Genomic DNA, 17,669 nt, shown 5'->3' on the forward strand with positions numbered 1-17,669 from the left:
CCTCTGTCAAATGGATGCAGCAGGATCCATATTGATCTTTTGTAAAGGAATATCTTCATTAATATAAGCAAACACACCTCTCATTTATGGTAATGTAGAGGTGTAGGCTTTTTCTTTTACTCTTAGTAGTAATGTTTCCCCAACACATAACACTTCCTTTTGATATGTGGGTTGAGTCATAAATTAACGTCACAAATAAATGTCACCTAGACGAGGGAGGCAACTACATTACAAAGTAGGAAGGTGTAGCTTAGATGTGAATTGTTAACAGTTGACAGCTTTGTGCTCTTGAACTAAATGTCATTGTGTCAAATTCTGAGAAATTAAATAGTTGTTGGAATGTAAAATTGCGGACATTTAGGTTTTGTAGCCCTGTAAGTTATGTCAATCTTTTCTAGACATTCTGAAATGGAAATGAACAGGTGGATTGAAAACAAAGGCAAATGAAGAGTTTAAAGACTTTCTTGGCATCACATAAAGAAGTCGCTCTACACTAGTGATGTTTTAAACAAAACATGTATAAATACAGTTAGCTTGTCTGGAAACAGACTTATTTATTGGGTCTTACCATTTACCTTTGAGACAAAAATAAGTAGTTGTAGGGGACTCATGCATTACTCAGTATACACTTTCTATCATGTATTATTTAATCTCAAGCTAAGAAAGAGAATGGACGTCTATTTTACATGATGCCATAATGTACATTAGTGAGCTCAACCCACTTATTCTTAAAATAACAGTATCACATCAGGGATTTAGAATACAGTATTATATGAAAACAGTTGGCAGGGAGACTCCTTCTGCCATTAATAACTGACTAGAAATGTTATTTCAGATCCTAAATCCAACTGAAATCCAGAAGGAATAAATGGAGAGGATGGGGTGGATATTTTGTGAACATGTTTTTCAAAGTAGAGAAAGAATCACTATATTTTTGCTGAATTATATGTTGCCATGGACATGGCAGTATGCAGCAATGATGCTGTCATCTATACAGCTGTATAACAACCCAGCTTCTCCCTCTCCCACTCCCCTCAGTAAGGCTTGAAAATAATAGGTTTGTGTGTAGTTTGGTAAGAAAATTAGAATAATTTAAAGTTGTTTCAGTTTCAGTCTACAAAAATAGAGACTCAGGGGGATGGGGAAGAAGAGCAAACAAAATGTACCAAAAAATACAGATTATGTAATAAAGTATATATTTGTTGTTGAGTCACTAAATCATGTCGGACTCTTTTGCGACTCCATGGACTGTAGCCCCCCGGTTCCTGGGGTTTCCCAGGCAAGAATACTGGAGGGGCTTGCCTGTAGACACTCAAGAAGGGTGTCTTGATGTGCTGGAAATCTGATGGCTTAGTCCTTGTTGCATCGCAATATCTTGAAGTCTCAGTTTTTTCATCCATGGAGTGGAATCATGGTAATACCTTCTACCTGGAGGCGCTATTATAAGGATTAAGGGGATGAATATAACGCCTACACTATAAAGCTTTTTGAAAATAAGGCTTGATAGGTGTATTACACTTCTGAGTCTTCAAAGTCAGAGAAGAGTACAGGAAAAAGGGTCTAGAAAGGCTTTAGAAGCTGACAATCTGGGTTCCAATTCCCATGCCACGACTAGGAGTTTCCACACCTTGAAAAAAGAAATGCACTTAATCCTGCTTCCTCTTCTGGGGAAGTGAGGCTAACACCACTTCACAGAATCAGATGAGAGAAAGGAGGCAAAGGCACCCACCTTTGTAGATGTTGAATGCCTTCCCCTGCAAACTACTTATTAATGTCATCGACAGTAGAAGGTTTTCACACTGTGGCATCATTCCGCACATACGGACCCTAAGACAAGACAGGACAGATAAGGAAAACTGAGGTGAATCCAAATCGGGGAAGAGCAACAGCTAGACCGGGCGAACGTCTTAGTTCCCTCGTAACCACTTTGAGGTTAGGGTATCCACACAATGAAGGCATTCAGAGTTGGAGAGGGGACCAAGTCGAGTGCCCCTTTCGACTCCGTGGACTCGACGGGAGGGACCCTGAAATTCTTCCTTAGAGGCCGGTTGCCATGGCGACGGTCTCTAGGCAGCTTGGGCTGCTCTCTCAGTAGGGCTAGAGGGTGGGCCTCCGCCGGACCCCGCGCGCGCGCCCGAGACCAACTTTCCCTCCAGACCCGCGAGGGGCGGCGCGCTCCGCCCCCCGGCCCCGGGCCGCGCACGTCCGGGCTCGGCGGCGCGCACGCCTGCGGGAGCCCTCTCCAGGCAACCTAGTGCTGATCGCTCGTGCCGGTGCGGCCGTTAACCGCCCTTGCGGGAGCCGGAGGCTCGCCAGCAGCCCCCCTCCCCTTCCCGGGCCTCCCCCACCCGTTTCCCCGGTCGGCCCTGGGGCATGAGCAGCGATGGCCGGCTGCACCCCTGAGGAGAAAACTTACCGGCGCTTCCTGGAGCTATTCCTGGGCGAGTTTCGCGGACCGTGCGGCGGCGGCGAGCCCCAGCCGGAACCCGAACCCGAAGAGTCGGAGCCCGAGCCCGAGCCCGAACTGGTGGCGGCTGAGGCGCGCGAGGCGTCGGTCGAGGAAGCCGGGGAGGCGGCGGCCGCGGGGGCCGCGTCGGAGGAGGGGGAGCAGGAGCAGGAGCGAGAAGACCCCGAGCCCGAGGAGGAGGCGGTGGAGGAGGAGGCGGCGGCGGCGGCGGGCGAGGAGGCGGCGGCCCGGGGGCAGTCGGCCGTGCCGCCGCCGCAGCCCCGGCTGCCGCCGCTGCCCCCGCTGCCGCGGCCACTGTCGGAGCGCATCACCCGCGAGGAGGTGGAGGGCGAGAGCCTGGACCTGTGCCTGCAGCAGCTCTACAAATAGTTAAGTAGCGGGGCTCGGCCGGGGGGTGGGCCGCCGTCCCCGCCGCGCCGGCCTCGACGCGGCTCCCTCTGCCGCTCGAACTGCTCGCTTTTCCGCTCCTCATTCCCCCGCCCGCCTCACGCCGGCGCCCTGGCGAGGCTGGAGGCGCCCCCGCTGCTCGGACTCGGGCGGTCGGCGGCGAGATGCCCACGCCCGCCGCGGCCCCCGCGCCTCCCGCCGGGCCCGGGAGCCGCCCCCCGCGCCCTCCCGCCGGGCCCCGGGCTTCCCGCTTCTCCCTGGCCGCCCACTTCTTTCTCCACTTCTCACACCTTTTCTGCTTGGTGCCTGGGAAGGTCCTTCCTTCTAGTCTTGAGAGCTCCCTCTTCCCAGCCCTCTCCTTCCTCCTGGAGGTTTTCCTCCCACCCGGGTCTGTCTTTTTCCTGGCGCGAGTCGCCCCCCCCGCCCTGTTGTTTGGCGGCGGAGAGACGCGGTCTCCTTTCTAGGCAGGAGCTGCTTACTGGGTGCCTCCTGCGTAACCGCAACAAAGATGATAATCCCGGCCCCAGATCCACAAGAGGGGAGACTGGAGTCGATATTCTTCTGTTGGGCGCTCAGTGTTGAAAGTGTAGATGGCTTAATATACGGAAGCCTCGTATCGTAGTTTAATGATACTTGATAACTCATAATTGAGGGAGGTGGGAAGGAAATGAGGAGGGACGATAAGGAAAATTTTACCTGCGAGCCTTCAGGTGAAAGACAGAGTCGCAATTCGTTAAAGTGGAAAACTCTGGCTGGTTTGATAAAATTGCAATTAGGTGCAGTATTTTCAGTCCATTAAGTAGATGGGGTAGAGAGAAAGCAGATGGCTTAGCTACACAGATGAAAGTCTAAAATAGAAAGGTCAAGGCTTTGCCTTTCATCCCAGTTTTTATGGGCCTGAAATAGAAGCAGTTTACAATTGCGTTTCTTTCTAAATGGAATTGTTCTGAAATAATGACAGAGGAGAATACTAACAAGTTTCTGAGAACACTGGTAAATCTCGGGAGCCTTTTGCCATTCTGCTGATAGTTGTAATGAAAGATGTTACTCTGTCCCCATCAAAAAGTTTACTATTGCAAGATTCACTGCAGTTAAGATCACTTCTTGGATTTTTTAAAACGCTTAGATTAAGAAAAGGACCTGGAAAGTAAAGGTTTTGTCTTCTTCCAACCTAACAGACACCTGATCAAATCATTCTTCCTGTTAAAACAGAAGCTTGTCAACAAGAAAAAACACTGAACATATATGCTGTAAAAGTGGACTGTGTTGATACTTTATACACTATTGAAATTTCAATTTTGAAATCCTATCTGGTTACCAAAGTAATACTGCTTTGGGAGAAATGTGAAATGGCATGTAAAAACATCTTAGGAGTATTTCTTCCTAGTGTTTGTAAACAACTGTAGAATGGAGTTTATGAAATATCATTTTTAATACTATATAGACACTTAAGACTTCTCGCTTAAAATAAAATGGAATTGTTTAATGAAGTGGAAAGATTTATCTTAGCATCAGACTAACTCTACTTTGACAATTTTACCTTTACAAATGAATTAAAGAAATACACATTTAAACATTAGAGAAGGTCCATTTCAAAAAAAGAGTTATTAGTTTAGAAATATGTACCATTCAAGGTTTTGTAAAAATGAAATCTGTATGAAGATGATGGTAGGTAGATGTGTGTTTTGCCACATGGAAGGGAAGCAAGATTTTCAATACATGTATAAACCAGAAAAGTATTCAGATTATAAAATGACCATCTAATTGAGAAAGTTTAGATTTGAAGTAAAACTAGCAAAATTGAAGTTGGAAAACATTATTTCACCTTAAATCAAAGATTTCATCATGTATACTGTTTTGTGCAGAAGCTATTATGTTTTACTCAGATATAAAATGCCTGGCTTGTTTATGTAAAGTATCTTCAAGGTTGTTAACAGACAGAAAAAAAACAAAACAAAACCCAAAAACCTAAAAGTCTCACAGTTTAAAAACACATACTTTTTGTGCTTTATTATTTATGAAAGAAAATCATACAACTTGGCCACAAGAATAAGTACTGGAAGGCATTGTAGAGATAGATCGTTTTCCTGTTCGCTTCGTTTTACAGAAGAGAAAACTGAGGATCCCGATTCAGAAATGACAAATTATGTACAAATGGTTTTCCAGCATTTTTAAATATAATTTTTGAACCTAAAAACTCTCAGAGTTGTCAAATTTCCTAGGAAAAGTTGAGTAATCAGATTTCCTAGGAAACACTTTGAAATCATTCTGATTAGGAATATGTTGGAATTACTAATTTGGTGGAGGTGAAGTTGTTTTTTTTTTTTTCCAAAATATTTTCTCAGATACCCACTCTCTCTTTATTTTGGGAATTCTTAATATTCTTTAGAAACTGTCATGCTTGTTAGAGTGTGCTAAAATACTTAAATGAAATTATGTGAAATATATATTCACCAGTTTCACATTTGAAACTATTGTAAGAAGAAACTAGAACCAGTTTCATAAGTCTCTAGCCTATTTTTTCTGTCAGTGTTTTATAAATATATAGTATGAAGCTACAGAAAAAAATAGAGGTGCTTACTTTCTCAATACTGTTTATGTAAATACTGGCTGAAATTTTACTTCAAAAACTATAGTGAATGTTTTTCCCAGTATTTTGCTTCTCTCAGAGTTTAAGAACAGAAGATATAGTTATCATTCTTCATTTTGGTAAACTCAAAGCTTAGGATTAGCTTGAGATAAGCAGTTACTTAGGTAAGTAAAGGATCAAGGTTTAAATGGACAAAATATAATTAGCAACTTAAAAGTTTTTCAGTATTTGTGACAGAGTTTTTGCTATTAGGCTTAAAATGGGAACTATGTACTTAATATTTCTCTACTAGATAAAAAAATATAACATTTTGAAAGAAAAGTTATTTGAAATGTTAAAAATCCCCTAGGATGAGAAAGATCTCTGTTGTAGGCTATAAATACTTTTTTTTAAAGGACCATTTAAACAATTTTGTTTCAAATAATTAAATCTTTAAGAATGAATAATAAATTCCGTCGGTTCCTTAGAACTGTTTAACTGAATTAGTCTATTCCATGTCAATAAAAAAATTCCAGTGATTTGCAATCTTCAGCTGCTCATGTAAAAATTATCTCCTTTACTCATGTAAACTAAAATGCCCCCCAAGAGAGTAAAATAAATTCTAATGATGCAAAATTAGGATTTTTGAGGTTAATGGATCTCTTTGAAAAGGTGGAGGTGAGATATTTTATAGCTTTGAAATAATTTCAAATAAAATTTACAGCTGATCTTATGGCAGATATGAATAACCTTGGATAGGTTGCATAGGTCAATGCTGTATTTTATTTCTCTATATTATTGTATGGAGGATAAATCTATTTGTTTTAACCCAGAAGAAACAAATACTCTGAAGTCTGTAAGAGCTACATGTCAGTACATTTTTAGAGCAGTTGTCTCCTCAGTTATTCATTTAGCCTGGATTGGACTTCTCAAGGAGGGGGAGATATTTTGGTAGCCTGGCAAAGTTAAATACTTGCAGATGGTTTAGAGTAGTAATGAGGGTGGCCGCTTTAAAAATGCCTTGGGAAAGAAAATCATTGTTTATAGACACTAATAATTCAGTTGTATTGAATTATGTGACTCATTAATGACTTTGAGATAGATTAGAAAGCCATTAAACTTTGTCTGTGTATATATATGGAAAAATACATGGATGGAAGTTATGCCACTGATTTAGAATACCCCCCCCCCCTTTTTTTATTCTTAAAACTAGTAAGAAGTAGCAGAAAAAAGAAAATAGCAACCATTCGGCGTAAGCCCTAATTTTCGGGGTTGTCTCCTACGTCTTAGACTGCCACTTCTCTGTGAGCTTTTAATTCTCTGCCTATGGGGTCGCAGAGAGTCAGACATGACTGAGCGACTGAACTGAACTGAACTGAAGCCTTTTATATTGTTGTTTGGTCCTTGGCCTTTTCAAGTTTGGTTGGCTTGTTGTCTGTGGCCAAAATCAACCTCTCCTGTGATTTTGATTATTGTAGTTATGCTAATAGCTCCCATCTCTGCCTCCATCCTTGCTTTGACTGCTAATGGAAGGCTCTACCTAGATGTCTAAAAGTTTTCTCAAACTGTCCAAAGCTGAATTTGATCTTCCATCTCTCTCTGTCTCCCCCACAGAAGACAAAACTTGATTCTCTTTTTGGTGGGTTTATCCTTGATTTCTCCTTCTCTCCTCCTCACGTTCAGTCAGATTTTGCCTTCTACTTCAGTTCAGTTCAGTTGCTCAGTCATGTCCGAGTCTTAGCAACTCCATGAATTGCAGCACACCAGGCCTCCCTGTCCATCACTAATTCCTGGAGTTCACTCAGACTCACGTCCATTGAGTCTGTGATGCCACCCAGCCATCTCATCCTCTGTCGTCCCCTTCTCCTCCTGCCCCCAATCCCTCCCAGCAACAGAGTCTTTTCCAATGAGTCAACTCTTCGCATGAAGTGGCCAAAGTATTGGAGTTTCAGCTTTAGCATCAGTCCTTCCAAAGGACACCCAGGGCTGATCTCCTTTAGGATGGACTGGTTGGATCTCCTTGCAGTCCAAGGGACTCTCAAGAGTCTTCTCCAACACCACAGTTCAAGAGCATCAATTCTTCGGCGCTCAGCTTTCTTCACAGTCCAACTCTCACATCCATACATGACCACAGGAAAAACCATAGCCTTGACTAGATGGACCTTTGTTGCCTTATAAATACCTCCTAAATATGGCCCTCACCATCCCTACTGTCACTGCTATTTCTTCCCAGTCTTCTCCAATATATTCTCCCCAGTGTATTAATAGTAAAGTGATTTCTCTAGAATCTAGATTATGTAGATTGATTAATTCTCACCCATTGCTTAAATATTTTACTGTTTACCTGGTATTAGCCAAACTGAGGTCAAAGACACAGTTCTCTAGTCAGATACAGCCGAGTCTGCCTGAGGCAGAAGTTGCTAGGGGTTAGGGTCCAACTATAAGTTAGAGGGAAGAGTCTGCACAAGACCACCCTCACTTCTGACACTGATTTTAATTTTCAGCTTTCTCAAAACTACTTTCAGATTTGATAATTTACTAGAAAGATTCACAGAACTCACTGAAAGCTTAATATATTAATGGATTATGGTTCAGTATAAGGAAAAGCTAGAACTTAGAACCAGCCAAAGTAAGGGATGCATGAGCTGCAATCTGGAGGGTTTCAGATGTGAAGCTTCCAGTGTCCTCAGGGATGTGTTCCTCTCTCATGGAGTCTTGCCGGCCCAAAAAGCTCACCTAAGTTTCACTGTCCAGTTTTTATTGGAATTTATTGATAGATTGCTCACATGGTTGAACTTATTAATAGTTTCGAGTCTCCCACTCCAGGCTGATACCATGGGATCCAAAGGGCCCGCCGTGAATAACAAAGACACTCCTATTACTCTAGAAATTCCAGGGATTTAGAGGTTACCTTCCAGGAGCTAGGGACAAAGGCCAGACATCTTTTAGGCAAGGCCAGTTCTTTATTGTATACCTTCATTGCCTATTTCTCCATTGCCCTACAGATAAAATCCAAACAAGCCTTTATAATCTTATCAGCCCCATCCCTGAATCACTGTCCACCCACTCCATCCCACCCCTAGAAACTATACTTCAGCTGTTTTGGACTATTAATATATTAGTTTGAATGCACGGTGTTTGCTCTTACCTCTGCACCTTTGGACATAACACGCTTGATCTACCCTGCTCTCCCACTCTGTCCAGTCTGTCCAGTCTTTAACCTGTTGTTCAGGTCTCCATCTCACATCACTTCCTTTGTTCACCAGCCCCACACTCATGATGAATTAGATGTCTCTTCCGTGTCTCCTTATAGAATACCTAGTGCTTATTCCTCTTGTTCAGTTCAGTCGCTCAGTCGTGTCCGACTCTTTGTGACCCCATGAGTCACAGGACGCCAGGCCTCCCTGACCATCACCAACTCCCAGAGTTTACCCAAACTCATGTACATTGAGTCGGTGATGCCATCCAGCTATCTCATCCTCTGTCATCCCCTTCTTCTCCTGCCCTCAATCTTTCCCAGCATCAGGGTCTTTTCCAATGAGTCAGCTCTTTGCATCAGGTGGCCAAAGTATTGGAGTTTCAGCTTCAGCATCAGTCCTTCCAATGAACACCCAGGCTGATCTTCTTTAGGATGGACTGGATGGATCTCCTTGCAGTCCGAGGGACTTTCAAGAGTCTTCTCCAACACCACAGTTCAAAAGCATCAATTCTTCAGCGCTCAGCTTTCTTCACAGTCCAACTCTCACATCCATAATAACTACTGGAAAAACCATAGCCTTGACTAGCGGACCTTTGTTGGCAAAGTAATGTCTCTGCTTTTTAATATGCTATCTAGGTTGGTCATAACTTTCCTTCCAAGGAGTAAGCATCTTTTAATTTCATGGCTGCAGTCACTATCTGCAGTGATTTTGGAGCCCCCCAAAATAAAGTCAGCCACTGTTTCCACTGTTTCTCCATCTATTTGCCATGAAGTGATGGGACCAGATGCCACGATCTTCGTTTTCTGAATGTTGAGCTTTAAGCCAACTTTCTCACTCTCCTCCTTCACTTTCATCAGAGGCTTTTCAGTTCCTCTTCACTTTCTGCCATAAGGGTAGTGTCATCTGCATATCTGAGGTTATTGATATTTCTCCTGGCAATCTTGATTCCAGCTTGTGCTTCATCCAGTCCAGCATTTCTCATGATGTACTCTGCATATAATTAAATAAGCAGGGTGACAATATACAGCCTTGACGTACTCCTTTTCCTATTTGGAACCAGTCTGTTGTTCCATGTCCAGTTCTAACTGTTGCATCCTTACCTGCATATAGATTTCTCAAGAGGCAGGTCAGGTGGCCTGGTATTCCCATCTCTTTCAGAATTTTCCACAGTTTACAGTCAAAGGCTTTGGCATAGTCAATAAAGCAGAAATAGATGTTTTTCTGGAACTCTCTTGCTTTTTCCATGATCCAGCAGATGTTGGCAATTTGATCTCTGGTTCCTCTGCCTTTTCTAAAACCAGCTTGAACATCAGGGAGTTCACGGTTCACGTATTGCTGAAGCCTGGCCTGGAGAATTTTGAGCATTACTTTACTAGCATGTGAGATGAGTGCAATTGTGCGGTAGTTTGAGCATTCTTTGGCATTGTCTTTCTTTGGGATTGGAATGAAAACTGACCTTTTCCAGTCCTGTGTCCACTGCTGAGTTTTCCAAATTTGCTGGTATACTGAGTGCAGCACTTTCACAGGAATTCCATCACCTCCACTAGCTTTGTTCGTAGTGATGCTTTCTAAGGCCCACTTGACTTCACATTCCAGGATGTCTGGCTCTAGGTGAGTGATCACACCATTGTGATTATCTGGGTCATGAAGATCTTTTTTGTACAGTTCTTCTGTGTATTCTTGCCATTTCTTCTTAATATCTTCTGCTTCTGTTAGGTCCATACCATTTCTGCCCTTTATCAAGCCCATCTTTGCATGAAATGTTCTCTTGGTATCTCTAATTTTCTTGAAGAGATCTCTAGTGTTTTCTATTCTGTTGTTTTCCTCTATTTCCTTGCATTGATTGCTGAGGAAGGCTTTCTTATCTCTCCTTGTTATTCTTTGAAACTCTGCATTCAGATGCTTATATCTTTCCTTTTCTCCTTTGCTTTTCACATCTCTTCTTTTCACAGGTATTTGTAAGGCCTCCTCTTGTAGCACTTGTTTAATTTTTTTTCCCCCACAGATATTTATGTATCATGACTAGTGGTCTTCAAAATAAGGGGTAGCCAAAGTAATCCATTTCAGTGAAGGAATAAAATATTAAAATCTATTTCTTTGTGTATAAAATATGAACTTAAGCTCATCCCCTCAAAAAAAAAGAATCAAGTGCTAGTAATACTTGACATATTAATTGAGAATGGCAGCTTGTTCTGTGTGACAGCTGACTTTATGTTAAACACTGTAACTGAGGTATCCTGATGACGTGCAGGTTTCTTGGCTTAGAGTTGACAGTGGCATCTTTCCTCCGATTTTAAGAACATTATGGATTATTACTGTTTACCTGCTCTCATTAAATGGATTCCTTGGTTGTATTTAACAAAGTTAACTCTCACAAAATAGATAATTGACTTAAAAAACTCCTGCAGAGAAATCATAGGTTGAACATATTATTTGTAATGCAAATGTAAGAAGCAACAAAACTTCTATTTTAGTTCTATTAGATTTTTTAAAGGGTGATTATATTTGATGAGAAATCTGTGAAAATGTAACTGTTAAGTATATTATGTAGAATACAGCTTACTCAAAGAAATAGTGATAATTCTGCTGGTGAGAGTGGTATGTATGCATGGGTATATGCATGTATGAAATTTATATGTGTATATGTACACACATCCACACATGAGAAATGTATATCTACGTTGAAAGTGGGGTATTCATAATGTTCCAGAAGATTTTGATAAAGTGCTTGAAGGCAGTTGCATTAGATTATTAGCTACATGTTTGCCATAAAATCCCTAGGCCAGCAATGATGGGGACATATGCAACACGCGATAAATCCAGTGAGTGAGCCAAGAGATTAAACGCAAAGTATTATTTACATCTATTTTAAACTGCTTTTTGAAAAACTTAGTAAAGTTTTGTATTCTCATATTTCAAAACTTTTTATTATAAAAAATTTAAAGTATAGAAAAAATTGTGTACTTATTGCTCAACCTCAGCAGTGATCAATTTGTGGCCAGTATTTTTTTCATCTATACCTTCACACATCTCACCCTACCTCCTGTGTAATTTTTAAATGAATACACAGTAATTTAATCACAATGCTGTTAGACATTTTAGGTGATACCAGTTTTTGGTTGCTCTAAGAATATTTTGATGGTCATCCTTTGAGCAAACCTTTGACTTTCTTAGAGTATATTTATATATAGTATATATTGTTGGGATTATATTAAAGATATTGACATATTTAAGGCTTTTGGTATATAGTTCTTAACTGTCTTCTAACAAAGTTTTGTTGTTTACTCTCTGAGAAAATATATAAGAAAAAGATTATTGATTTTATGATTTAAACATTTACAAAATAACAGAATAATAAAAATATCCATATACCCCCCCCATTCCATTTCAAGAAATTATCATGATTAAGGTTATTTGACGGAAGTAAAGCATTTCATATATAAATTAACATTTCATATGAAATTGAAGACTTTGTCACTCTCTTCTATGAACTCATTTCCTTTTGTTTCTTTCTAGAGGTAATCTGTGAATTTAGGGAATGTAACCCTCTGCTCTATATTTTTATATTTTTACTACCCACATATTTGTATGGTCAAAATATGGGTGGCTTTTTTGTTTTTGTTTTCATAAGTAGCTTTCTTGAGACTAATGTTTTTAAAAAAGATTCATTAATTTGATACATACAGTTTTTTCATTTTAGCTACTATATAGATTCTGTATGAGTATACTATGATTTATTTATCCAATTTCCTATTGAAGGACAGTTGAGTTGTTTCCAAGTTTTGCATGTTCTGTACTGTAATGGCTAAAAATCGCTGCTCTTGTGGGTAAATCCTGAAATCTCAAAAGCTTAATGTAATGTTAGCTTATTTCTTGCTCAGAGAGTACTTTCAATGGAGAAGGCACTGTGTTCTATGGAGTGATTAATGGACTCAGGCTAGTTGAGTTTTTCATCTTCAGTCTGTGGTTTCCAAGGTTGCTCTAGGCATCAGCATACATCTAGCAAGCATAGGAGTGGAGAATGGTATTGGAGGTTTTTAGATGCCAGACCTTAGAAGTGGCATATATGTTTGTTCACTTTCCATTGACTAGAATTAACTGCATTTTAAAAATTGAAAGACACAGTGAATTTATTTTATTTTATTTAACCCAATATATGCAAATATACGAAAAGGGAAAGACTAGAGATCTCTTCAGAAAAATTGGAAATATCAAGGGAACATTTCACCTAAAGATTGCCAAAATAAAGGACAGAAATGATAGCGACCCAATAGATGCTGAAGAGAACAACAAGAGATGGAAGGAATAAATGGAAGAACTGTACAAAAAAGATCTTAATGAACCAGATAACTATGATGGTGTGGTCAGTCACCCAGAGCTAGACATTCTGGAGTGTGAAGTCAAGTGGGCCTTAGGAAGCACTGCTGTTAATAAAGCTAGTGGATGTGATGAAATTCCAGTAGAGCTGTTAAAAAACCCAAAGGATGATGCTGTTAAAGTGTTGCACTCAATATGTTAGCAGATCTCTAAGACCCAGCAGTGGCCACAGGACTGGAAAAGGTCAGTCCTCATCCTAGTTCCCAAGATGGTAGTACTGAAGAATGTTCAAACCAATGGACAGTTGCACTCATTTCCCTCGCTGGTAAGATCATGGTTAAAATCTCGCATGCTAGGCTTCAGCATTACGTAAACTAGAACTTACAGAACTTTCTTCAGCTAGGCAATCAGAAGAAATTTGCTTCTTGGTAGGAAAGCTATGACAAACCTAGACAGTATATTGAAAAGCAGAGACATTACTCTGCCGGCAAAGGTCCATATAGTCAAGACTATGGTCTTCTCAGTGGTCACCTACAGTTGTGAGAACTGGACCATAAAGAAGGCAGAACACCAAAGAATTGATGCCTTTGAACTGTGGTGCTGAAGAAGACTCCTGAGAGTCCCTTGAACAGCATGGAGATCAAACCAGTCAATGTTAAGGGAAATCAACCCTGATTACTTGTTGGAAGGACTGAAACTGCAGCTATAGTATTTTGGTCAGCTGGTGCAAACAGGCGACTCATTAGAAAAGTCCCTGATGCTGGGAAAGATTGAGGGCAGAAGGGGGTGTCAGAGGATGAGATGGTTGGATGGCATCACTGATGCAATGGACATGAACTTGGGCAAACTTCAGGAGGTGGTGAGGGACAGGGAGTGCTGCAGTCCATGGGGTCACAAAGAGTTGGACATGTCTGGGTGACTGAACAACAACAACAACAATCCAAATATTTATTTTACCATTTAAACATATGATGAATATTAAAATATTGAATTTCTTTCATTTTTTATACCAAGTTTTCAAAATCCTGTTTATATTTTACACTTAAAGCATATCTCAAATGGAATATCACATTTAGAATACTTAGTAGCCACATGGGGCTAGTGGCTAACATATTGAATGGCGCAGGTTTAGACTTAATAACAGAAATTTGAATTCTATAAAACATATCTGACATTTAATTTCAAAGTCATATTTAAATAAGTGCTCACTCCAGTTGCCAAATTCATATTTATCTAGCCTTTGAAGTAATAAGCTAAATTCGTTTTTCTTAGATTTCTTTCTGTGACTACACACACACCACACACACACACACACACACACACACACACACACACACACAGAGCTTTATTTATTTATTTATTTTGGTCACTCTGTACCATATGTAGAATCTTAGTACTGCAGCCAAGGATTGGACCCATGTCTCCTTGCAGTGAAGTACAGAGTTCTAACCACCAGACCACCTGGGAAGTTCCTAGGGTAATATGATTTAGATTTAGATTATCAAATTGTTAATTTCCCCTCACATAGTTTATGGGGTGGTAGTTTTCTATTGCTTTGTAACATGCTACTGAAATTTAGTGACTTGAAACAACATCCATTTGTTATCTTACAGTTTTGTAGGTTAGAAGTCTGGGTATGTTCAGCTGGGTACTCTGCTTAAGGTCTTCAGTCAAGGTAAGTCAAAGTGTTGGAGAGGTAGGACCCTTATCTAGAGGCTCAGGGAGACTGCACTTCTAGCCCATTCAGGTTAACAGTCTAGATCTTTGTTGGAGATCTGAGGTTTCCGTTTCCTTGCTGGTTGTTAGGTTTGGGAGGGGCACTGATTATCTGTTGACAGAAGCCATCCGCTTTCCTTCTCATTTGCCCTCCTTTGTCTTCATACCAGCCACGTTACATCAGGTGTTTCCATGCTCCAATCTGTCTGGCTTCTCCTGCTGTCATGCAAGGGGTCATTTGATTAGATCAGACCCACCAAGATAATCTCCCTGTCTTAAGATCAACTTGCCGTATAACATAGCACAGTCACCGGAGTGATATCACAGATTTTAGCAATTAGTTCAGGGCATCTTTGGGAGACCATTTCAGTACTACTTTTGCTGCAGTAGAGAAGCAAGATGGAAGAGCATTAATTATTTTGAGGTCTTTTGATTTCACTTCTAAATGAAAGAAAAATACTTTTTGCCCATTTCTTTTTGTCTCTACTCCCACCAGTATGGTCCAAACTTCCATCAAGTCTTAGCAACCCATAGCAACTCTCCTAACTGTGCTTTAATCACAGTGGTCTTGACTTTGTTCCCAGAAACTGCCATGCTCTGTCCTGCCTCAGGGACTCTGCACTTTTTTTTTCTTTGCCCAAGCAACTTTCCCCCTTCTCTCCAACTGTCCAGCTCAACTGTTAGGTCCTACCTAAAATATATCTTCCTCATAGAGGTGTTTCTTTACCAGAGGTCTAAATTAAGTCTTGGTTTTTGGTTTCCATAGTATCTTTTTGCTTTTTCTTTATATCCACTTATCATAATTTATACATATATATATATTATTTCATATCTCTGTCCCGGACTGAGGGCACTAGATAAAGAATGTTTTGTTTACCTTTGTGTATCCAGCACCTAGTACAGGTACTGGCACATAGTAGGCACTCATTAAATATTTATTGAATAAATCAGTGAATCTTCAACTTTTTCTCTGCTCTGTCCAGGTTGTTTCCTTTCTAGATTTTTATAGGCCTATCCTCATTACCTTCTTTCTCTTTGTTATTTTTTTCTTCCTTTCCTCTACTTTGAATGGTGAAGGAGCTTGGCTTCTATTTTATGTGGTTATTGGTATATGTGGCTTCTATTTTATGTGATTATTGGTATGTGTTAACATTTTCATCTAGCTGCAGAAACATGCTTGCAGTTTCCATTACTGCAAACTGTACAAGATGAAAAATTTTGTGAACTTGAGTATTATGTAAATTATTTGAGAATATTGTGAACAATGACAATTTTGAAGCAAAATAATGCTTTATAGAGAGTCAGTGAAAGTCGCTCAGTTGTGTTTGACTCTTTGCGACCTCATGGACTATACAGTCCATGGAATTCTCCAGGCCAGACTACTGGACTGGGTAGCCTTTCTTTTTCCAGGGGATCTTCCCAACCCAGGGATCGAGCCCAGGTTTCCCGCACTACAGATGGATTCTTTACCGGCTGAGCCACAAGGGAAGCCCCTATCCAGAGTCATGAGCTAGTGAAAGGTGCTTCCCAGGTGGCGCAGTGGGGAAGAATCTGCCTGTCAGTGCAGGAGATGCAAGAGACATGGGTTCTTTCCCTGGGTTGGGAAGATCCCATGGAGTAGGAAATGGCAACCCACTCCAGTATTCTTACCTGGAAAATTCTGTGGATAGAGGAGCCTGGTGGGCTACAGGCCATGGGGTCACAAAGAGTCAGACATGACTGAGCGCAAACGTACATTACATTACCTTCTTGGAGCTAGTTAAAAGGTTGAGACTGTTCTTAATTCCTTGTGTGTATTTTCACTTAAGATTTTACCTTCCAGTGTATAGCTCTGAGGAAAACTAGTCCGTTACTTCCTGTTTTAGTTTAAGTCATCAAAGAAAAAGAACCAAAGACTTTAACGCAATAGTGTAAATCCACTATGCTTAAGTTAAAAAAAAAAAAAAAAAAGAACCAGAGACTAATCTGCTGGGTTAGAAATATCAAAGATAATTTTTTTCCTAGTGACTTGATTTCATAATGAATTATAAGATTCCTACAGAAGCATTACAGTTTTTGTCTTTTATGGATTTGAATCTTTTGACCTACTTTCTACAGAACCACAAGGCACAGCCTCTGATCTTTGATATTTATACAGTGATTTCTTATTCACATTTTTTCTACTTTGTGAATCTTAGAAATTAAAATAAAAACTGGTTTTTAGCAGGCTTGTTTTTTGAGAAGTGTATTGTGCTACATCCACTTTTCACATTTGTGTATAAAAGCAAGCAACAAAAAATGTAATGCTTTTAAATTGATATATGTGGTATTTATAAAATTGTGTTTGAGGTATGATATACATAAAATTCTTTCTTAGGCTAAAAATCTAGAGGGCAAGAATCATATTGTAAGCATGTTCTTTATTGAACCTAACAAGTTATGGTGTAAATATGAGAGGTGGTGCTGCTGCTAAGTCACTTCAGTCGTGTCTGACTCTGTGCGACTCCAGAGACGGCAGCCCACCAGGCTTCCCCGTCCCTGGGATTCTCCAGGCAAGAACACTGGAGTGGGTTGCCATTGCCTTCTCCAATATGAGAGGTGAGAGTCATTAAATTTCAGGTTATCATGGATTTTACAATGGGAATGACCTCTGAAGTTTTGCAGTTTGATTTTCAACACTGAATATTTATTAGTTCGTATAGTCTTGGTTTAGGCAACTTATTAATAGTCTCACATATTACTTAGAAAGAGACTTATTATTCACAGTTTACATACACACAATTGGAGGAACAAAAATATCTTTAGTTTTTCAAGGTCATATGGAAAGTTAACTGTGCATCTAAAAATAATTTTTAGTCTTTTAAAACAAATAAATGCAACATTGCATTTAAATGCCCTTTACCAGGGTAGTCTCTAATCATAAATATCTTTCTGTAAGACTTAGTTAACAGTGTAAACTTGCAGAGGTTTATACCTCTGTACCTGAAATAATAATTGTACAGCTAGTAATAAGTAACAAGTAAGTAGTAAGCTG

General features: G+C 40.3%; 1 protein-coding gene across 1 annotated transcript in view; it reads left to right on the forward strand.

Annotated features, from left to right (window-relative positions):
• Nucleotides 1–2,231: 2,231 nt before the first annotated feature.
• PPM1E (protein phosphatase, Mg2+/Mn2+ dependent 1E) overlaps nt 2,232–17,669 on the forward strand; it is a 226,541-nt gene continuing 211,103 nt past the window's right edge. Inside the window, exon 1 of the mRNA XM_027975349.3 lies at nt 2,232–2,835. Coding sequence (XP_027831150.1) covers nt 2,384–2,835 — 452 coding nt within the window. The 5' untranslated portion in view covers nt 2,232–2,383. The remainder of the gene's footprint in view (nt 2,836–17,669) is intronic.

The sequence above is a fragment of the Ovis aries genome, chromosome 11, assembly GCF_016772045.2.
Source record: "Ovis aries strain OAR_USU_Benz2616 breed Rambouillet chromosome 11, ARS-UI_Ramb_v3.0, whole genome shotgun sequence".
In the NCBI taxonomy this organism is placed as follows: domain Eukaryota; kingdom Metazoa; phylum Chordata; class Mammalia; order Artiodactyla; family Bovidae; genus Ovis; species Ovis aries.